This window comes from Falco rusticolus, chromosome 9 (assembly GCF_015220075.1).
Source record: "Falco rusticolus isolate bFalRus1 chromosome 9, bFalRus1.pri, whole genome shotgun sequence".
Taxonomy (NCBI): domain Eukaryota; kingdom Metazoa; phylum Chordata; class Aves; order Falconiformes; family Falconidae; genus Falco; species Falco rusticolus.
Genome location: NC_051195.1, coordinates 43,936,921 through 43,958,637, shown reverse-complemented (window position 1 = coordinate 43,958,637; position 21,717 = coordinate 43,936,921). Strand labels below are relative to the sequence as shown.

General features: G+C 54.6%; 1 protein-coding gene across 3 annotated transcripts in view; it reads right to left on the bottom strand.

Annotated features, from left to right (window-relative positions):
* Nucleotides 1–155: 155 nt before the first annotated feature.
* WHRN (whirlin) overlaps nt 156–21,717 on the bottom strand; it is a 54,840-nt gene continuing 33,278 nt past the window's right edge. The window contains exons 4-13 of one of the 3 annotated variants that reach the window (XM_037400798.1): nt 14,365–14,567; nt 13,990–14,026; nt 12,441–12,653; nt 11,902–12,114; nt 10,078–10,110; nt 4,948–5,019; nt 3,951–4,548; nt 2,483–2,661; nt 1,681–1,803; nt 156–980 (exon numbers count right to left, since the gene is read on the bottom strand). In XM_037400798.1, the coding sequence (XP_037256695.1) occupies nt 798–980; nt 1,681–1,803; nt 2,483–2,661; nt 3,951–4,548; nt 4,948–5,019; nt 10,078–10,110; nt 11,902–12,114; nt 12,441–12,653; nt 13,990–14,026; nt 14,365–14,567 (1,854 nt within the window). In that variant the 3' untranslated portion in view covers nt 156–797. The remainder of the gene's footprint in view (nt 981–1,680; nt 1,804–2,482; nt 2,662–3,950; nt 4,549–4,947; nt 5,020–10,077; nt 10,111–11,901; nt 12,115–12,440; nt 12,654–13,989; nt 14,027–14,364; nt 14,568–21,717) is intronic. The other 2 variants (XM_037400800.1, XM_037400799.1) reach the window with 2 other exon arrangements.

Here is a 21,717-nt window from a genome sequence, read left to right as displayed (position 1 = left end):
CTGGCGGGCATGGGGACTGGGATGGGATGGGGATGGCCCTGGCAGGGATGGGGATGGCCCTGGTGGGGATGGGGACTGGGATGGAATGGAGCATTGCCTCCCTGGAGATGGGACAGGTTTGCCCAGCCATGATGCCCATCACCACCGCGCTCCCACCTGCCCTGCTGGGGTGCCCCAAAGGCGTCCCTGCCCCTCACCCACACGCAGGCTTTTTCTAACCTGATAGATTTATTGAAAAATTAAAAGCACAAGCTCTGTATATATAAATACGACGACATTGCCAGCAATTTACAAGGCCTCCGGTTGCTCTCTTTGCATCCCCACCCATGGCCTGCACCTCCTGCCTGAGCACAGGGGGGCGAGCACCCGAGGGAGCAGCGACCACCCGAAACACCCTCCAGCCTGAGCCACGGGCCCACCTTGCTCTGTGTGTGGCACTCAAATGACAGCGGGGACACCCAGACCTTTGCCATCCTCCTGCCCCGCTCCCCAGCCTGGCCAAGGGGGAGAGGGTGTTCCCAAAGGGGCAGCCCCCACCCTGGAGAGGTCAGGGATGGAGACTTTAAGGGATGTGCACTGAGTTCTGCCCGTTCTCAGCCTGCCCTACCCAGCCAGTGAGAGCCTGCAGTGGGTGAGGGGACATTTGGGGACAAGCTGGGGGTATCTGCGTGTGCGGGGTGGTGCAGCGGGTGAGGGCTCTGCGTGGTGGGATGCTGCTTTCACACCACGGCGCTGCCTTCCATCCCCCTCCGGGTGCTCTCCAGCCCAAGCCACGCTCCCCAAACCCAGGCAGGTTCCTAAAGGGCGACGTTGAATTCTGTGACCAAGAAATCAATGTAGTCCTTTTCCTTCAGCTTAAAGGCTTCAGCGATGATACGGGCGGCTTCCCGATGCTCTTTGCCCCGTAGCCCCGTGCCGTTCACCTCCAAAATGACGTGGCCCACCTTCAGCTTCCCGCAGTTGTGCGCCGAGCCCCCACGCTGCAGGAGAGAGGTGGTCAGCTCATGCCCAACCCAGGGTGAAACACAGGTTTGGGGAAAATGCAAAATACTTCATTTCCATCATGTTCACCCTGACCTGGTGAACATGATGGATGCGAAACATTTCACATTTTGGAAAGAGGGGAAGAATTTGGCTTCTCCTCTGCTTGCAGTGCCAGCTGGGAGGGCCAAGAATAACCAAGGCGCAGTTGGCTCTGCTTTTCTTTTGCTGTAAATAACTTGAATTTTGCTCCGAGTAAACAGCAGAGAAAACAGTGCAGGGAGACACTCCCGAGGGCTCGGTTCTCCAGCCATCATCCACCATTCCCCCTCCCCAACCCTCCGTCTGAGCAGAAAATGGGAGTTGCCAGACATCTGGAGACACCAGCCAAGCTTTCGGGGCTGCCCAGAGCCCTATGAAATGTCTGCAGCAAATCCCAGGACACGCTTTATGGTACGGGTTCATCCACGGGACACGACTGCGATCCTCAGCAACCCCCCCCCTGCAGCAGAATGACGCCTCTGATGTCTGGGGAGATGCAGGGCTATAGGAGGGGGAAAGCACACCTCCAGAACGCCCCCCACCAGGGGCAGGGCTGTCGCTGCGCTCTGGCCGTGGCTGAAGGGCTTTCCTGAGCCTGCCCAGGGAGGAAAGGGGTGGGATGTGCATCCAGCTCTTCCCACTCTCTGCCTGCCCTACCTGGATGGTGACGATGCGGGGCAGCGGCTGCCGCGTGTTCGCTCCACCCTCAATGGCGATCCCCAAGGTCGGTGCGCTCTTGGACACCCGGATCAGACACGACGTGGGCTCCAGGAGCCCCGGCTGTGGGGACAGATGGCAGCGCTGCCGATGGATGCTGGGCACCGTCTGCCTGTGGTGCTGCCTCAGCTGGGGCCCCAGGGCAGCAGCCCACCCACAGCAGCGGGACAGACACGCTGCCTGCAGTTGCTCTCCGACTCCTGACATCCAAGATCCCGACCACGTGTGGGTGTGGACGGGCTTGGGGAAGAGCAGAGCAGCCCTCTGCCTGCCTGCCTACACCCCTCAACCTGGCCACCATCAGAAACCCCCCAGTTTACTTCTGATACCCGGTGCCACCTTCCTTTCTGGGCAACAGCTGACATCACTGATGGGACGGTGAAGCCCCATAGATGTCTCCTCAAAGCCAGGAACTCTGCCACGTCCCAAGCTGCTGTTTGCTGGAGCCGGGAGGGATGGGGTTTACCCTGGATGGAGTGGATCAGCCATCCACTGTCCCGCTCAGCCGCTCCTGGCTCCCTTCTCCACAGCTCAGCCCACCACCCAGCTGACTCAGCTCATCAAACAAGACACTAAATAACCCATCAAAGCATGAAAAAAGGGGTGCTGCCTGCAGGCAGTGGGAGCAGAACCGGCAGGCAGCCAGTCGAGCCAGCGGGGAGCAGCACTGCCCCTGGGCAGCCCTGGGTGCCCACCTCCCCGCAAGGGCAGCACCCCGCGGCCCCCGGGCACCCAGCCTCACCGGCTTGGAGGCCCCTTCTGCCGCCCCCTCGCTCCTCGTGGCCTCCTTGAGGCTTCGGCTTTTCCCAGGGACCGGCTGCCAGCTCTTGTCCTTGCCGCTCATCTCGACCTCCCCGATGTCCACCCCGCTGTCCTCGCTGAGGGTCTGCCCGCTGTCCGACAGCTGGGAGAGCGTGGAGGCTGGGGAGAGACGAGGGCTGTTAGAGGCCGGGCAGCGCGGCTCTGCGACCAGTCGAGCACCCACAGGACCACATACCAGAGGGAGGACATGTCACCCTCTCCCAGGGCTGGGCAGGCTTCCTGGGATGTGGAGCTGGACTTCAGAGCGAGGTTCCCAAGAGGACGCCTCCCCAAGAGCAGAGCTGTGCGCAGGGAGCATCAAGTCGTTTCAAACCCAAGCCTGGGATCCCACCTACATCCCAAACTGGGATGGAGGGACCTGCTGGAGGCCAGTTTGAGCCAGTCCATGCTCAGCACAGGGTTTGGGAGGAGATGGGGACAGACATCCCTTGGGGGATGAAGGCTCTGAGTGCAGATGGAGGTTCTGCCTCTGGGAACAAGCATCAGGAACAACGGTACAATGGGGAGGGCTGGGGGCCTGGAAGATCGGCTCTGGGACTTGGAGGAGTCGGGGCCACACTGCTGACACCGCTTGGGCAGGATCCGGCCAGCATCCAGACCCCCTCATCCATCGCCTTGCCAGGGATGAAGCAGCTGCAGGGGGGTCACAATGCCACGGGAGGGCGACAATGCCACTCGCATCAGGTCCCACGGAGCCCCAGCACCAGCGTAGGCACCATCAAGACCTTTTTTTTTTTTTCCCCCTCCAAAATCTGGGGTTAATGGGAAAATCTCAGAAGCGCTTCTTTTTTTTTTTTCTTTTAAAACCCCACTGGAAGCACATTTTATTACCTAACACAGCCAAGCCCACACAAGAGAGAAGTTGCCATCAGCTGCCTGACAGAGCTCGGTCTTTCAGCAAAGGTCAGCCTGAATTGCGGGGGAAGCCCAGGGAGGCTTTGGGGAGCTGCTGCCCCTGCCCTGCCCTCACAGGTTTCCCAGGGCTGCCAAAATCCAGGGCTGCAGCTTTGTCTCCGAGATTAACCGCTGCTGCTGCTGCTAGCGCTGCGCGGGGCTTTATGTGGTTCCTGGCTTTTTTTTTTTTTTTTTTTTTTGCCACGATGCCATCAAGCCATTTTCTGAATTGAAAACTCATCAATGAAAAAACAGCAAACTACCCCCCAGCTACCCAACAGCAGCACACCACTGCGCCCAGCTGGGCTCTGGGGCTTTCACCCCACCCTGCTGACCTGGAGTCTGAACCGAAATGGCGATGTTTTCCCCTGTGACTTGCTCAGGACCTGACGCAGGTCTTGGTCTTCCAACCCCCTCGCCCAGCTCCTGCCCTTGAGATCCAAATCTTCTCCTGTTTCTGTTTCCCTCTCCGCCCCCCGTGGCTGATAACCCACCTCTGGCCTGGGGCAGGGGTCTCACTTCATTGACGTCAGGCTCGCTGTTGGGTTGGTGCACCTCCACCATGATGAAGTGCTGGTTGGCCACAGCCTGCGGGCTGCCCTTGTCCGGTGGAGGGGGTGCCGGGTGGGGGGGAGGAGGAGGAGGGGATGGGGAAGGGGGGTTCTGAAGCCCCCGGACTGCAGGGCTCTCTGGGGGTGGGCTCTTCAACCTCGTTGGGGACTGGACCCTGGGGAAGGGACCGATGGGGTGCTGGCTGACCAAGGAGAGCTGGGCATCCATTTGCCTCCTGGAGCTGTGCAGGGCCGGGGAAATGGTGGCATAGATAGCGCTGGGGGCTGACTCCTCGGTGGATGCTGTAGCGGTGGAGGTCACGCTGACTGTGTCCTTCTCAGGGTGGCTGGGGGGGGGCGTGGGGTTTCGGGGGGCCACAAAGAAAAGGCCTGACTGAGAGGACTCGGAGGAAGGGCGCTTGGGCTTGTCTTTCCCTGGGTTCCTGTGCTGGGCAGTGGAGGGGTCCAGCATCTGAGGGGCTGAAGGAGGAGGCGGAGGCTTGAAGTTGGGTGGTTCCTCTGGGAAGGAGGAGAGATCATCCTGCCGAACCAAGAGCAGAAGTTTTTAGGACACCATGCCCAGCCACAAGAACTTCCCCAGGCTCACAGTCACCTGCACCTGCCTTCTCACGGTGACCATGGCAAAACGAGCTCATTTTCACCGAAACACCTTTCTCATCTTATTGATAATAAGACTCACAAATGGGAATGATTAGAAGACAAACCACCCAACTTTTGCTTTCGTTCACACAGATGCTACTCTTATTCAGACAGCCAGAATCCTCTTCCTAACTAGTTTGATTAACTTGCTTCAGTGACTACAGTGACATCCATTGGATGTTGATGTAGCAAAGAGCTACAGAAGCCGAGGCAGAACCCAGTGTCATCAGTTTTCCTCCAGCTCCCACCCGAGGTGCAGCAGCACAGTGCAGTGCCTTACCAGGGAGATGTCCGGCAGGGTGTTGATGCTACTTTGGTGGTCGTCTCCACCTGCCTCCAATTCTGAGGTGTTCTGGTAGGGCAAAGAAAGAAGAGAAAACCCCGTCACACCAGCAAGGAGCAACCACCACAGGGCCAGCATGACAGGGAACATGCAGAGGGATGCAGGTTATCACCCAAAACCCCCACACAAGGCCAGTCTTTCACTCAAAGGTTTTTGTTTCCTTGGAGGTTCCCTGGAGACTCACACAACATAGGAACAAAGCAACTTTGTTGGAGATACAGACTCTCCCAAACTAAGAAGGCTGCCCAAGGCATGCTATGAACCTGACTTACTGGGGGAACCTCCTCCGCAGTGGAGTGTGCTCCTCTTAACCCAAATCTCAGCTGCTCTGCTCCTTTTGATTTGGAAGGAGGAGGGGAACCAGCTCTGAGGGCTGCAGGCTCAATACCTGGATCTTTCCCGGGAAAAGGGCAATAGAAAAGTTTAAAACTTCCCTCCCTTGCAAGCCAGAGCAGTCTTGTGCAAACACCAGCTGCTGCCACTGCTTTCCCTTTATGAGTCAAAATTCCATTAGAAAACACAGCTCTGAAGACGCCAGAAGCTCCAGAAATCAAGAAGGGCTATGGGGGTCTGTCAGCCTGTCTGTGCAGGGGCAGCTGTCAGTCAGGATGGACCCAAGGAGAGGACGTGGATAGTCAAGCAAAGCAGACGGGCCCCCTGGCTAAGCAACAGCAGAGCTGGGGGTGTGCAGCGGAGGCTGGGTGCGCAGCCTGGCCCTGGAGGGGGCTGAGCCCAGCTGGTCCTGAGGCCAGAGGCATGGGTCTGCTGCTGGCTCTGCCCCGGGCAGGTACTACTCTGGGGGATGCTCTGTTGGCAGTGCACATCCCCAGCTCCACCTGGCTCCCCTGCAAGGCCCAGTAAGAGCAAACCCAGGCTCAGCACCCCCCTGCCACAGTGACTCCTGATCTGGAGAGGTGCTGCTGCTGCTCAGAAAGGGTGTACTTAATTTCTGTCACGTTCATAGGGATGTTTGTTAGTTTGTGCTGGAATGGGCAGGGTACAGTTTGTGTTTAACTGCGTGTTATTTATTGCAGGGTAAACAACTGATTAGTTGAAATGCTGGTGCATCTGCATTTCCCCCATCTGCTGGAGGCTGCTGCTGTGCCTGTAAGATGTTAGCATCCCAAAATAGACACGGGAGACAATTAAGAGCATTAAAGAAGCAGCAAAAACATTGATGGAAAGTGCTTTTATCTCTGTGTCTTCAGAAGGAACCCTGGAGAATGCAAACTAAAATAAACGGCTTGTTCAGGGGGTGACAGGTAAAGTATTAGCTTGGGAAACCACTCCTTCCTCTGACAATGGTTGATTTCATCATCAATTAATTCAATGTAAAGGAAGGTGGCTTTTGAAAGAGAAACATCCCCTACTCCTTCTTGGGTCACTGACCGTGTGGCAAGCCAGGGCAGAGACAGATTTGGCTGAAGTGCATGGCAGCAGGAAGGGAAGGATCAGGCTTCAGCCAGACCCGACATGCCACAGGATGGTGCAAATCCAAGCACTGGCATGAAGGATGGGGTGATCCTGTATGTCTGAGGCTGGAGGAAGAGCCAGGTAGGGCTATTTCAAAAGCGACCTGCCTTCATATTGATTAAAATGAGCACGAACTGCTCTGGGCTGTGCACACATTAGCAATGGGACTTCAGATTTGATTGACGTGCCAATGAATTTAAAAGCTCGAGTGCCATCATGTCCCTGCGTGATGCCAAGGCAGAAATGCTCAGCTGGACAAAACGCAGTGCTGGGGAAACTGCACCAAACTGCACCAGTGCTCTGGCCGCAGAGCTCCCTGCTCTCGCCGTTCTGCAGAAACTGCCCAGGCATCACCCTCCCCCTGCACCAGCCCACCTTCAGATGCTGCCCGGAGCCTTTAATCCAGCCAAATGGCTGCGTGCACGAGGAAAGGAGCCAAGGCAGAGACAGTGACATTTCAGCACCAGCCTGGCTGTGTCTGGGAGGATCTCAGCTGTGTCCCTCTTCCCTCTCCAGCCCTGCCTCTACCAGCCTCAACCTGCCTTCACCGAGCTCTTAGCGAAGGCACAAAGACCAGACCCCTGCAATGCGACCGGGAGCAGCCTGCCGTCAAACAGCTACGGGCACATTGCTACTAAAACAAAAAGAGTCTGCCCAATGCCCCCCTAAAATGTGCCAGTGGCATCTCCCCCCTGTCCTGCCACCCTGTGCCCATCACCATGACATCAAGCCCACTCCAGAGCACACCACATGCTGTGTCCCAGCCCCAGCCTCATAGTTTGGACCAGTCTGCACCGAGACTTGAATCCTCCTGGCAAATGGAGGGTGGGCACAGCCAGCTGCACCCCATGCCCTCGCCCCCGCCCCCAACCCAGCCCGAATCCCGCTGCCCTGGCTCTGCTCTCCCTGACCAGCCAGGGACACTAATACTGCTCATCTTCTTCAGGCACTTTTTCTGCTGAAGTGTACAAGCAAGAGATTTGCCTTTCCCCAAGCTTAGTACTTTGGGGGCAAAAGCAATTAAATAGAAATTGCTCTGGGCTATAAAATGTAACGGCTTTTAAGCTGAGCACATTTGCTTTCAGGAATTGGCTATTTTAAGACTGTGCTTTCCTGGATTTCCCTTGAAAGACCCATTGAAGCCATGTGCCACTGCTCTGAAAAATGAGCATTTACCGAGGAGGCTGCTCCCTCCTACCACTCTCTGCTCCTTTACCCCATCTATCTTCTAGTTACTTATAGAAACTGGGGGCCAGGCGAGACCCTTCCAGCCCTTCTGCAGGGTGCAGCTGAAAAACTGTTGTCCTTCCTCTCTTACACAGAGTCCACAGCAGGAGTGATGGAGCTGGAGAGCATCTTTCAGACAGACAGCCAGTTTCCGTCTGCAGATTAAGTGGTGGAGAAACTGCCACCACCCTGGGGAATAAAACCCAACCTTTAATTAACCTCACAGCTCCAAATGAGTCCCTTATTTTCCAGTTACTGCTAACAAGAGCTTTGCAGAGCTACTCAGTCTGAATCCTGCAGGCTTTAAATTCTGAACAGCTGCGCCAGTCTGAGAATAAGCCCAGCTTTCCTCCTCTCTCCCCTTCCCTCTCCCACCCCTGAAAGCATCCACAGGGCTGGAGGAGCCCCAGAGCCCTGGCTCTGCCTCAGCCTGAGCACAGACCTCTCTGACTTCGGGGGCTCTGAGGGTGATTCCATGACACCCACAGGGTGGCTTCATCTCTATCCTCACCGCCTGAAAGGATCATCACTTAGGAACCCTCCACGTGGGATGTCTGTGCCTGTCCTGGAAGGGGTCAGAGGACCAGCTGGGGCAGCTCTGTATTGGGGGACATAGATGCAGAAGATGTCCCCTGTTTCTCTGCTCTCGTTCTGCTCTCCCTCTGGGGATGCAGACATCACCTGACAGCTGCCAAAGAGGCTGTGGGCTTTTGCGCTTGAGATTCTCTTTCCAGAGAAAGGAACTGCTCAGCGCCATCCTCTCCTTAATTACACTCCTTGTGAAACAGAGACCAAAGACAGACAGGGGTGAGCAACTCAACTGGGTTACTGCACGGGGCCCAATCCTGCAGCTTCAGGGAGCTGGGGGGCAAGTCACCACCTGTGGAATCGTGCCCTGGGAGGAGAAGGCACCTTTGGATGGCAATGTCTTTGCTAGGAGGCTGTGGAGAAGCAAAACGAAATCCACAAGGATTTCAGTTCCTTAATCCGCACAACGAAGGCTGGGGCAGGAGGGACAAAGAAAATGCTAGGCTGCCTTGCTTGTAAGCAATCAGAAATTCATGCTGCTCTGATAAGACAAGTTACACATGATTATTGCAGTCCACAATTAACCTCTGCTTTGCAGGACTCAGCCTGAGATCCAAGATTTGCAAGAGGTGATGGTGACACTTAGGCAGACACACGTCATCCATCGGTGGCACCATCAGACATGGCTTTGTCTCATTTCCAAGTATCATTCCAGCATCCCATAAGGGAAACGCTTTTCGCATGGTAGGTCCTGACCAGCCCCATACTGGTTATTTTTGGTGTATGTTCACCCACTGACTCACGGAGAGTTGATGGGACAGGGAGTCTGGTCTAGCGTCACCGCCTTTGGTCATGAAGCCAAAGAAATCTGTGTCCCACGGTTCAGGGTGCCTGTGATAAACTCCCTCTGGGAGCACTACAGCTGTTCTCTTCTAGCTGTGCCATTCCCAGAGGAATCTGGCTTTTGAGCCACGTTCACAGCTACCAGAGGTCCTCTCTCCCAAAGCAGCACTAGCTGCTCCCAGCTCCACTGCTCGCGGTGTGTGCTCAACCCGCTGACCCCTGTGATTTCCTCCCGGACAAGGAGGAGGGAATGCACCCTGCACCATGAAGCTGCACTGCAGGGCACAAGCCAGCAGCTTTTTCCAGCCTCCTCCCAACCAAGAGCTTTGTTACAACAGAGGGATTTCCGAGGCTCTCGCCACATCCACATCTGGCCTCCTCTAAGTCTGCATGAGGATTTCTCCAAGGCTGAACATGCACAACGCGAGTATACCGACCCCTCCTGCACTGTAGCGTGGATTTGTGCAGGCACCTGGCCTGTAATGAAAATTCTCTCCCATCCCTGAGGATGCGTGGTAGGATGTGACCAGCCTACTGGTATTTAGCCAGGGTGCCCATGTAGCAAGACAGCACAGCAGCAGGTAAAAGCAGGCAACAAGGCAGGAAGGGCAGTCTGGGGTCCATCAGGCATCAATGCTGCTGGTCCTTCTACAGCCCCAGCCTTCAGCTGTCAGTGGCACTCGGAGCTTTAGTACCAGCAGGACACTGGTATCAGCTGGGTTTGGTTCAAGGCTGAATCTGGTCTGCACTGCAGCACCGAGGCCGGCAGCCCTGCTGCCGAGCTGGGGAAAGGGACTCTGGAACGGCTCAGCCGAGCCACAGGAAGAAAAGGCAGAGATGGGTGAAACAGGGAGGCTGTTCGCATGGCCGAGTCGCATGCTGGTCCCTGGATGGCCCGTGCCCGCCTCCCCCACGATGCACATTCGCACGCACTCTCAACCCGTCTACTATGGCAACCACAGTACTCTAGCTCCCCGTCTCGCTGACAGCCCCTACCTCCATCAGGTCTATTAGCCACAAGAGTCGCTCCTGGGGATGTGCGAGGGGAAAAGCAGATTAAAACAAGCATAAAAGCGACAACAGAACATCAGGGAGGATGCAGAACAAATGAGTGAGACAAGCAAATCCCGGCATAACACGACCCTCCTCCCCCAAAACCCACCCTGCAGAATCCACATCCAGCTGCGATGAGCCCCTCCCGCGAGAGATGCTGGGGAGGGCAACGGCAGCAGGGGCTTCGGGCGGCAGAGGGAACAGTTTGGGAGCTCTGTGCCTCTTCTCTCTCTCCTGCTTGCTGAGATAAGCACCCATCCAGCCTGCGCTGGTGCTCTTTGCTTGGCAGTTGTTTCAGCAAGCAGTGGTGACAACCACCTCAAGTGGTAGCATCCCCACCACCCCAGGCAGAGCTCAGAGGGACCTATGTTCTCACGCCCCTGGAACGAGGTGCCACACTGTCAGGGAGGGCCTGCAGTGCGACCACGTGCTCTTGAAGGCAGCTTTTAAAACAGCGGTGCCCACCCTCTTCTCTATGCCAGAACTGCACCCCGGTCTCCCTCCCTGACCGTGGGGCTCGTGTGCCAGGCGCAGCAGAGCCATGGCTCACACCAGGCCCAGCAGCCGCGCTTGACATGGGGTGTCATGGCGCAGGAGGGAGAGCACGGCACAGCTGAAGCACGAGGTACAGCCCCAGGCACGGGGGTAGCGTGAGAACAGGGTGTCACGCTCAGTGCACAAGTCCTGGCAGACCTGTGTTAGCCCTCTGATACTTCAGGAAGATTTTCCAGCAGGCCTTTGGAGAGCAGAGCAAAAATCGCTTTGTTTACCCTGATCCAGAGAGGACCGCACCGTAATCCACCCTGAACAGAGCAGATGGCTTTCCTATGGGTATTTGTGAAATCAACAGGACAAAAGCACAGATCTGATGCTCTGAAACTCCCCGAGGAGGCTGGACCAAACGGTGTAGGCAGGCACAGCCCCAGGAAAGCCCCCCACCTCTCTCCCTGCTGGCTTTTGCCTGGGCCCTCCCAGCACAAGCCCACTCGCCCTGGCCATGGGCTGCCTTGCTTGCTGTCAAATGAGCAGAAAGCCCATCGTCATCCGTTCTTTTCATGAAGGTTTTAATTTCCAAGGTTGCTAATGCATTTATGATGAAAGGCATTTTATGGCTAGGAAATTAATTTCGGGGCTGTGTGCCTGCACACTCTGAGGTGATTACGATAACTTAATTAGACTGTGCGTGCGATGAAGGCCTGGCAGAGAGATGTGGGAGCACTGCCACTTAATGCTGGAGAGTGGGCAGGGGCTGGGACAGGATGCAGCTGGCCTGGCTGCTGCGGCCCCACTGGGACGGGGAGCAGGCAGCCAGCGTCTTTAAGGAGGTGATTTAAAAGTGACAGCCAGAGCTGGTGAATAGCGGCAGGCACGGTATGGCAGTGACAAGGGGCTGAGCTTTCTGCGTGGAGGCAGCTCGCATTGCACAGTGGAGGTCCTGGAAGGGAGGCAGACTTCCTCCCTCGCTGGGGACAAAGTGACATTTAGCACCAGGCTCAGCCCCCGTGCAGAGGTCAGTAGAATCTCAGTCTCAGGAGCACAGAGATACCAAACACGTGTCACGACATCACCCTATTACACCTACAAATCACGCTATTGCACCCAGCCTGCAAGGGAAAAGAAAAAGGCTTCGGAGGAATCCACTGGGGAAGCAGACTGAACAGGGTTTCTGCGGAGTGAAATGCTTCTGTAGCACCAGGGAAATGAGTTTGTTGTAGGGCTGCCAGGAGCAGGTGCTGAAAGAAAAAGGAACAGCCAGGAGGGACTTACTCGGGCTGAGCTGACGGTGGTGGCAGTGAAGTGGCTGCTCGAGGAAGAGACGGTGTCACTGTAGGACATCATAGAGTAGGAGTCGGTGCCCGCGCTGGGTCCTGAGGGCTGACGTGCCTTCATGGACTCGATCTCTCTCTTCAGCACCAGGTTGTCGAAGCGGTCGAGGTCTTGCGGGGAGATCACGCCCCGCACCTCTGAAAGCAGTGAGAACTGGGCCAGGCAGACAGACAACCAAAGAGAGGTTGGAGCACGACCATATTCCTGGCAGAAGACCCATCCTCCCACACTGCTCAACAGCAGTAATGAGCTGTACTAGCAGGTAATGCATGAGGAGGTTTGGTCCCCGACTTTACCAGAGGAGCCACTGAACACGAGCCTGTATCCCCCATAATGTCCTGCATCCGGGATTTTGCCTTCCTACCCTCACCCTTGACCCTGAGCAGGTAACCTTGGAGGCACCGAGCCACACCGTGACAATGGCTCTGCTCAGTCCACTGGGTACAAGAAACTGTCCCTGACCTTGGTGTGGGCCTCACCTTAGCGTGTGTGTTGAGTAGCTCGAAAAGTGCCATGACCAGAGCATCCACGGAGATGTTGCCTTCCTTGTACTCATCAAGGTAGTACCCCATGGTGGCCCGCTCCTGTTCGTTCAGCAGGTGCCGTGCCTGCTCCTCCAGCATGACGCGGGTCTGGTTCACCATGCTGCTCAGTGTCACCTGGGAGCCAGCCAGGCCCCGGTAAAACACAGGCTGCGGAAGAGAGGAGAGAGGTTTGCCAAGGGATGACAAGGAATCAGCTGCTGAAGGGGCTTTGCTGAGACAGCTGGGCAGCACCAGCAGGACTGAGAACTGCCCCCTTGCTTTGCTCTGCCTGCCAGCCCAAGCTGCCTGTTCCATTCGCTGCTCTCAGCCAGCTACCGGTGGTGAAGCTGGAAAGCAGGACTGGCAGGGGGATGCTGAGGAGGACCGGAGGCAGGTACCCCCAGGGATCCACCAGCACGGCCGCTCACTTAGTGTCGCTACTTGTCTGGGCAACTCCAGAGCCAAGAGTTTATGCAGCACCAGCTGAATAGAGAACAGCTTCCCAGCTCTGTTCAGCAAGCAGGGATGCCGTCCCATGACCAGCTACTGATCTAATAGCAGGCTGTATTCCTTCCTGGGGGGATTGGGGCCATGAGAGAGAGGCAAGCTTCCCATCTTGTGTGAAAGGCACACTTGCGCCCACTGCAAGCTCGAAGCAGACCCCGGTGAAGATAGAGTCACTGGCAACCAAAGGAGTCCCAGGGAGGGACGAGTCTGGCTGCAGATGAAAGGCTTTTTATTCTGAGAGGGATTTCTAAGAGGAGATCCTTGCTGTTCCCCTCCCAGGCAGTGTTGGCACTCTCAGCACAGGGATATGGAGCCAGTCAAGACCCTGACTACCCCAGAGATGCTGACGGGAGCTGAGGCTGGGGGCGGGGGCATGTATTGCCAGCAAACAGCCCTTATCAGTGAGAGCCACCTGTGAAACCTTGCTGCTTCATTTCCATTTGAAAGAAACATACTTTGCAAAAAGGTGTTGGGAGAAGACATGCAGTCACAGGGCTGCAGTCACAGCACTGGGTGAATCCCTGCCACTGCTGCAGCCCTGCCACCAACTGGTGTGCTGGTGAGGGCTGGCTCAGCTCTGCTTTGGGGTGGGAAAGATCCTAGGAGCTGTCAGGGCCCAGAGACAGCCACTGTGTGGAAGGCACCACGGTCACCTCTGCAGGGTGGAGGGGGTCCCCACAGCCCTTGCCCACATGTGATCATTGTGCCTGGCCCATTAATGGGATCATTCCCAGGTTAGGAGGTACCAGATGCACTGCAGAACTGACCCACCAGCGGCACAGGAGACGGGGCTCACGTTATGTGCTTGCAGAAACACAGCTGGCAACATGAGGCGAGAAGAAAGGCTAAAGCCACCTACCCCCCCACCCCACCCCCGTCCTCATAAAGCTAGCATCCCCTTTATAATCAGGAGCAGAAAGCCCTCCCTCCCATGGAAAAGAAAAGACAGTAACAGTGATTTTTTCACAAGGCATCAGGAAGGATTTGTATCTCTTACCCTGGCTGTCACCTCCGCAGCATGGTTGCCCACTGCCCTGCGAGGAGGGAGAAGATCAGTTAGCACCGAGCACAGCGTGCCCACTGGTCAGTACCTGGCACAAGTCCTGTTATGTACCTTCCCCTCCGTGCCTGCAAACTGAAAGCTTCTGGCCTGAGAGAAGAGGGAAGGGGGAGCAGAACATTGCCCAGATCTGATGTCCAGGCTGGAGATGCTGCCTTCCAAGCACTGGATATGGAGGCCACACACCCGAGCACTGGGGGTGCTCCCACCAACAGGCTGCCCGTGCACCCTGCTGTGTGCACCTTGCGAGCGGGAGCTCTGAGCCGACAGACCTACACAGCAAGCTTGCACTGGGGTGTAGCGAGCACATACCCTGCTGAATTGACAAGGGTCTCTCCGATCTGGGAGCTTGCTATCCACCTGGTCTCATCCACGGTGGTGCGGGCATGGGGCAGCCTCCCGATGTCCTTCACTGTCATGATGAGGTGGCGGGAAGACTTGAGCAGCTTCACTGCCTCGTCGTGGGGGATGCTGAGGAAGCTCCTGCCATTCACCTCCAGGATCTGGTCTCCTACCTGTGGAATCAGGACGGGGTGAGCCCTGCAGGGCTTTCCTGTTAGGAAGATACACCTTCCTCTCCCACCAGGGCGGAGCTACTCAGTCTAACCCACCACCAAACGAGGGACACAGCAACTGGAGGGACCAAGAAAAATGAGGGAGAGGGGCCAAGTGCTGGTGGCTGGAGACCAAGCACTCAAGCTGACAGCCAGTAAAGGACCAGGCTGTGAAGCCTGGAGGAGCCTGTTTAGGATACCAAGTCAGACCAATCTGCCCAGTCTCCTCCATTAACTAGATCTGCAGGCCAGCTTGGTTAAAACAGCCCCCAAAGAATATCAAGACCTCCATCTCCAATCCCTCCTGCTGATCTGGGAGGCCAGGAACCATCTGCAGAAGCCCCAAACCTCAGATCCCTGTGTGCAGCAGGGAGGGTTCACCTCGGATGCCTCACCACAGCCTCCAACGCCCTGTAAACTGTCGGTTCTGAGACAGCTGCATTTCATTTCTCCTCTCCTCTTATTTCCTCCCCAGCTGCTCCTACCAGCTTTCATTTTTTGGCCAGGGCCTTTGCTGTCATCAGGAGCTTCCCCCGCAGCCCAGCCACGCTCAAGATATAGCACTCATCTGGCATTGCCCCCTTCTTCCCAGGTCCTCTTCCTCTTTGCTTCTAGGGCATTCAGCGCCACTCCTCCTCGCTCCCGTATCACAATTCACCCTCCTCCTGATAAGGCACCTCTCTAAAACTGCTCTTTCATATCTTTGCTTAACCACAGGCTTCTGTTCAGCTCTGTCAAAACACAGTTTTACTTTCTTTATGCTGCAATGCAAGCAGAACGAGACATCCCTTTAAATTACTGACCTCCATCTTGGAGAAGAGGAGAAAAGAGGGAGGGGGGAGAATTTCTAAGTCTAAGATAACACGGAGAGTCAATATGATCCTTTTCAGTTCACTCCATCTCATTCTGTCGCTGAGTTAAGGAAGCCTCAGAGGACTGGAATTAATTCTCCAGACTCTTATCCCAGTGAGAAGCCATGACTAACCGCTGCCCGGTCTGTTATGTCAACTCTGCTGTCATCCAAGTTTCCCCCAGCGCTACCCAGAACTTCCCTGGGGTGAAAGCAGCCATCTGGGGTACCACCAGCAAAGCTCAGCTCAGTATAAAGCACTAGAGATCCATCAACTGCTCCAGCAAGGAGGGGAAGCCAGTTGCTTGTCTGAGGAGAGAGCAGCTGATCCAGGAACCGCAGCACAGCCCCTGCACTTGGACATCGCCTCTGGTTTATGCTACGGCTGTGCTGAAGCTCACAGGAGCACAGGGCCAGAGCTTGCACCAGCTCCTCTCCAGGCACAGCATTGCCAGCTGAGACGGAAGAAGGCCAGGGGCTGTGGCAGCAGGACTGGCACACATACGGGCAACTTGCATGCCTACTCCCGCTCGACTCCTGCTAGGCTGTGCTGCTCTGCCTATGGCATCCAGATGGTCGATGCAACCACCATCGAGGCTTCAAGGCTAACAAGACCCCTGACAAGGCATCCGCTGCTCTCATTTGGCCTTCCTGGGGCAACATGTCCCTTCCACTAGTGCATCCAGCAATGGGCACCGAGGGCAGAGTGGCTGTGCCACAGTGTCACCTAGTGCTGATATAACCCAGCCGTGGCTTCTCCAGGCACCCCCAGGAGGACATCCTTGGTGGAGGCAGCACAAGAACAGGGAAGAAAAGGCAGAGAGAAATCCTGCTGCATGGGCCAGGAGGGACCCCTGCTCACGACCCTGGCTGTCTTGAGGTCTGTGGGGTGACAGACACCGCTCAGACCACCTGAGAGGTGATCTTTATGAGAAATCAAGCAGAGAAGAAGAGTGAGCTGGTGCAGAGTCCCTGGGTGGCAGAAGTGATCACGACTTCGTAGGGCTCTGTCAGAGGTGACAGGGGCAGCAGGACCCTGGCTCTGTGCTTACCTTAAGAGCCACTGACCCACCTCGGGCTGTCTGAAACTGATGCAAATCCTAGTCCTGAGAGTCCTGCTGGGTGAGGGTGTTTTGTGAGCAGGGTCTGACCCTGCCAACAGCCACACTCAGGGACAGTTACCCAGTGGTGAGAGGCTGTCCCAACTGCAGTGTAACCAGCAAAGGGTGCGGGATGCAACCGGGAGCATAAGCCAGAGTCTCAACAGCAGCACGACTGACCCTTTCAGACAGAGGGTTTTAGCCTGGCAGCTACCACCATCAAAGCAGAGGGCACAGTCCATCCCTGTGGTTCCCTCTCATACTCTGCAGTGCCGTCGTCTTGGCATCCCATTTCTGCCAGGTTTTTTATATTCTAGTAGCACCAGGGCAACTCCCAGACAGACTGCTGTAGAGCAAAGTTGGCTCAAGAGCAAAGAAAAACACCATTACCTTGAATCACGCTCCTCCCAGCAGCTCTCAAGGGGAGACTGCAGCAGTTTGATTATGTTTTGCTTTGTTTTGAAATGAATCTTAAAGAAAATTCCAGGTGCCTTTTACAGGGGCCTTGGGCCGGGGGTACCAGGCACTCCACCCCCAGTGTAAAACCAAGGGCAAGATGCAGGAGCCTGGAGAAACTCTGGGACCCACAGTCCGCACAGAGAGGCTGCAGAGCACTACTTCGGGCAGGTGAAGACTGCCAAAGTGCCAGCTGTCAGCTCAGGGCTGTTCCCAAGGAGGGTCTGGCTCTTGCCATCCAGCTCAGCACTCACAAGCAGCCCTCCCTTCACCTGCCCCACAGCGGTGATCCAGCTCGGTTAACGGAGCTGGCTGAAACTCACGGCTGCTTCTTGCAGGGCTGAGTTTCTGCTGCTTCAGCTCTTTCACCCAGCCCCCACCCCACCATGGCTGCAGGATCAGGCAGCTGCTCCGGGGTGGCAGGAAGCCCCAGGACTGTCCTGGGCTGGTGGGTGGCCGCCACGGCAGCAGAGAGGTGGCATGGCCTCAGAGCAGCAGAAACCTCCAGGAGCACTTCACTTGCTCCAGCCTGCTTTCCAGAGGAGGGCAGAAGAAATCCTCCAAATCCACTGCACGGCACTTGTGCAAATAGGTATGCTCGGGCTATTTAAGGGATTACAGAGGTTCTGTATGCCAAGGAGCCATGAGGTTTCTCATTATTGCCAGCATTGCCAGAGCTTCTGAATGCCAAGGAGCCATGGCAGCTTCCCTCCCTGCCCACTGCAGGCCACGGAGGGTCATATATGGAGACCTGTGTGCTCCTCTGACCTTGCAAAAATAGATGCAGAGGGAGAGATGGCACATACTGCTTCTCCCTGAGAAGCGATAAAGAGATGCAAAGGAACAGGAGAACCTGGGAGCTGGTTACTGAACATCCAGAAGTTGAGGAGGAAAATCCTAAGACGCCCGCAGCAGCAGTGTGAGAGCGAGCCCAGGAGGGAGTCGAGATCTGCCAGCAACACTCAACTGTTGGGGTTAGTTCAGACTAGAAGTGTCAGAAGGGGTCGGTAAAGGTGCTTTGAAGAACTAGGCAGGACTTTGCCACTGGCCGAGATGTGGCTGATGCCTCTTCAATGACCAGAGAGGACACAGGCGAAAGACTACAACCAATAACTCATGGACCACCTTGCTCAGGGTGCAGCTGTGAGAACGATCGAGTAAGCCTGCAACAAAAACACATGATGGCAAACTTAAGAACCATATCAAGAATAGCTCTAAAACTAGCGTAATGGCAATATCCAAGCAAACGTGTGCCCTTGCTGTGAGCGCATTCCCTGGTCACGTCTCTGCCTGCCCAGCAAGGAGATGCAGAGAGAAAAGTTCCAGAAGAGGGAAACAAGAATGATTAGTGGTAGATGAAGGTGCTTGTGAAAGGACAGATCAAAAAGATTAGGCCTGTTAAATTTAGAGAAGAGATAATGTGTGGGGAGCTTGACGGAGCTATACAAAATAATGCTGGCAATAATGAGAAACCAGAGAAGGGCTCCTGTTTACCCTTCACTCTGATGAAAGGACAGAGTATGCTCAGTGAGGCTGGAAGGATGCTCCGAGTGGCACTGACAGGAGAAAAGGACCTGGAGCCAGAGCACCACAGAATCCTGTAATTGTTTAGGCTGGAAAAGACCTTTAAGATCATCGAGGCCAGACGCAGCTTGGATGCAGCAGAGCTTGGTTCTGCGTTCAGCTCTGTCCAGTGACCTTGAGCAGATTTGCCTCATTCTTCTGGGGACAGTTCGTTCCTCTGGGACACACAGAGGGGCTGGTGGATAGCCAGGGCTGTGGCAGCACAGGACAGTTGAAGCCCCTACCAACACCACTGTCAGGGTCCCCGACTTCCATCTTCACGTGGGTCAGCCGATGCCCTCTGTTTGCTGTCTTCATAACTGCTGTTAATGGGGCAGCTGCACAACTAATGAAGCAAAAGAGGTGACGCAGATAAGAGATAAACCCACAGTCCTACGGCCAGCCAGGAAGGCAGCTGACACCTTCAAGCTGGGCTGATGCAAGCCCGCAGCTCAAAGGGAAGAGTGACACATGCGTTATAACAGCCACTGCAAGGCCCTGGTGGTGGCACGGGCCAGGTCCTGCTGCACCATCTTCTGCTTTGGTCCCGGTAAGACCCTTAAAGCAGCAGGTCCTGCAGAGCCACCTGCTCTTGGCTGGCCTTTCCCTCCTCTGACATTCTCTGGGCAAGGACAAGAGACAGCACGAGGCACAGGTCGGACTTGGCAGGTCACGACCAGGGGATGGCCCTTTGCACCAGCTGGCTGGAAGGGAGAGAGTGCAGGGCAGAGCTGGGTCAGGGTGGGACACTCACACTGACCCCAGCAGACTGCCAAAATCACGTGCCAGGGATGTGAAACTTCCTTGGTTTGAAAGAAAGGACAGCCTGGAACCAGCCTCACCTCTGTGAACCAGCTGCAGAAAGAGCCAGAGGCAGCCAGCTCCACAGAGACCAGGAGACAAGGAAGGAGGGAGGGAGCCCAAGGAAAGGCAAATGACACAGATGACCACGTTCCCAACCATCAGACTCCACAAATATCTCAGGTTCCCTTCAAGCTCTGTCAGCTTTAAACCAACAATTAGAAAATTGCTGAGCACCGACGTAACAGAAAGGGAAAATTATGCAAGTGGCTGAACTGCCAAGAGAAACAGACATTCAGGTGTAATGAGTATCATCTCTCAGGTCCTTCTAATTCACTGGGCAAACCAATGGAGTGGATTTTGCTGCTAAAATAAGGAGCACTGGGCTCACTGCGGCACCACCAAAACAATGAAAATCCAAATTCGATTGGATAGTTTTATTGCAATTATGAAACTGTAACAGTTTTCTGCATCAGGGATTAAACTGTCATGATTTTTCTGTTCAAGATGGTTATACAGATTTAATAACCTTTCTTCAGTTTCTCCTTTCAAGAGTGGACCAAAAGGAACCTTGCCATATCACGGAGGTCAGAGGGGCCCTGGACAAGCTACTTCACCTGCATCTGTCCTTAATTTCTGCCTCAATATTTATTCAAAGTCCTTCATGGTTCTCTGGTCTCTTGTGCTCCATTAAGTAGAGTGCCCAGCACCAGACCACCTCTGTTTGGGGCTGCCGGAGTATTAACACTGTGTGAGAACAACTAGTCACAAAATACTTGGGTAACTTTGAGCACCTCGTGCAGGGGGGAAAAAAGACCTTGCAGAAATAATTGCTGGTGAAGGGCAGATAAGGGAATCACCGGACAGCCCAAATGTCTGCAAATCAGCCTATCTTGATGATAGGCTCTTATTAGAGCTGGAAAGGAATTTTTGCTAATTAACGTAGATAATTATTATTTTTTTCCTCCAAAAGTCGAGGACAACTGGGAAGGTAACAAAAGACTGCAGCGACGCAGAAGAACCATCTTTTAAACCAAACATTGACGCTGGCAAATTATTTGCTGTATGCACAGCTCCAAACCAGCACAGAATAAAAGAATTAATAATAAGACACAAAAAAAAAGTTATAACAAAACATACAAAAATTATTACCCTGGATATTTCAGGAACAAGTTTTCAGTTGCGCTCAGTTAATGGTGGGTGGACACAACAGGACCTGCTGAGTGCCTGATCATTTCTGAAAATGGAATTATTCTCATTTCTTAGGGAAAAACCTACCCTGAAAAGCAGGGGCTGAACACGATATGCAAAAGGTGGCAGCCTGCGGACAAGAAACAGAGTTCAGGAATATCACACCTCAGTGATGAGCTTGCCTTCTCTTCCTTATGACAGAGTAACATGGGAAAGGGAGGTGCAGTCAAGAGAAACTAAATGGGCTTAAGACAAGGGTTCTGAGCACTCAAGTCTCTTAAAAATAATCAAAATTGGCTCTGGGAGAAATTCAGTCACACAGATATAAAAATAGGTGAGAGATTTTAAACATGAGTTAATGTTAAATGACACCAAATTGAGCTGGGAATAACAGGGCTAATAGGATGCCAAATGGTTTGGCACTAGCACTAGTCTTATTTAATGCCACTAATGTGCTAGAAGAGAGGTTAAATTACACTTGTGGATACCACTGAAGTAGAAGGAGTCTCTCTCCAGCACACATAATTACCAAAAGCAGACCTTAAGAAATTAAAAATACGGGTAGGAAAAAGCATGAATCGATTTGGAAACAATCAAATTAAGATCCGCAGAAAAATAAGGGAGGTACTCAGCTTCCCCAGGAGCGAAACGGGTCGGGGCAGATGATCAGTGTCCGACGAGGCCAACACAGCCTGCTGGAAGGATCAGAGATGGATTTGAGAGCAAGGGAAGGGAACAGCAGGTGCCCAGTGCTGTCTGAAAACGTGTTCTTTTCCCCAAACACCTTGCAATACAAAGACGAGGAACAAAGCAGACGCTGACTGGAAATGGAAGCATACAGGGCAGGAGATCGCCTCTTGGAGCAGGCGGTGATTTCGGCACAGCTGCAGGGAGGGCTCTGGTCGCCTCCCAGCAGAGGAGCAATTTAAGTAACGTCTGTCCCCATAAAGGTGGCATTGCTTGAAGGACTGCTGCACGGTGCTTCCAGTGGAAAGGTGACATCTTGTGCAGCACAACCATGCGCCCCCCCATGGAATTTCTCACTACACAGATTATTCCCCAGACTCCAAGAGAGCCACAAAGCATTTTTTAATTTTTTTCTTTTTCAGTATCCTTCTCTAAATGCAGACCTCAAAATACAAGCCAGTTT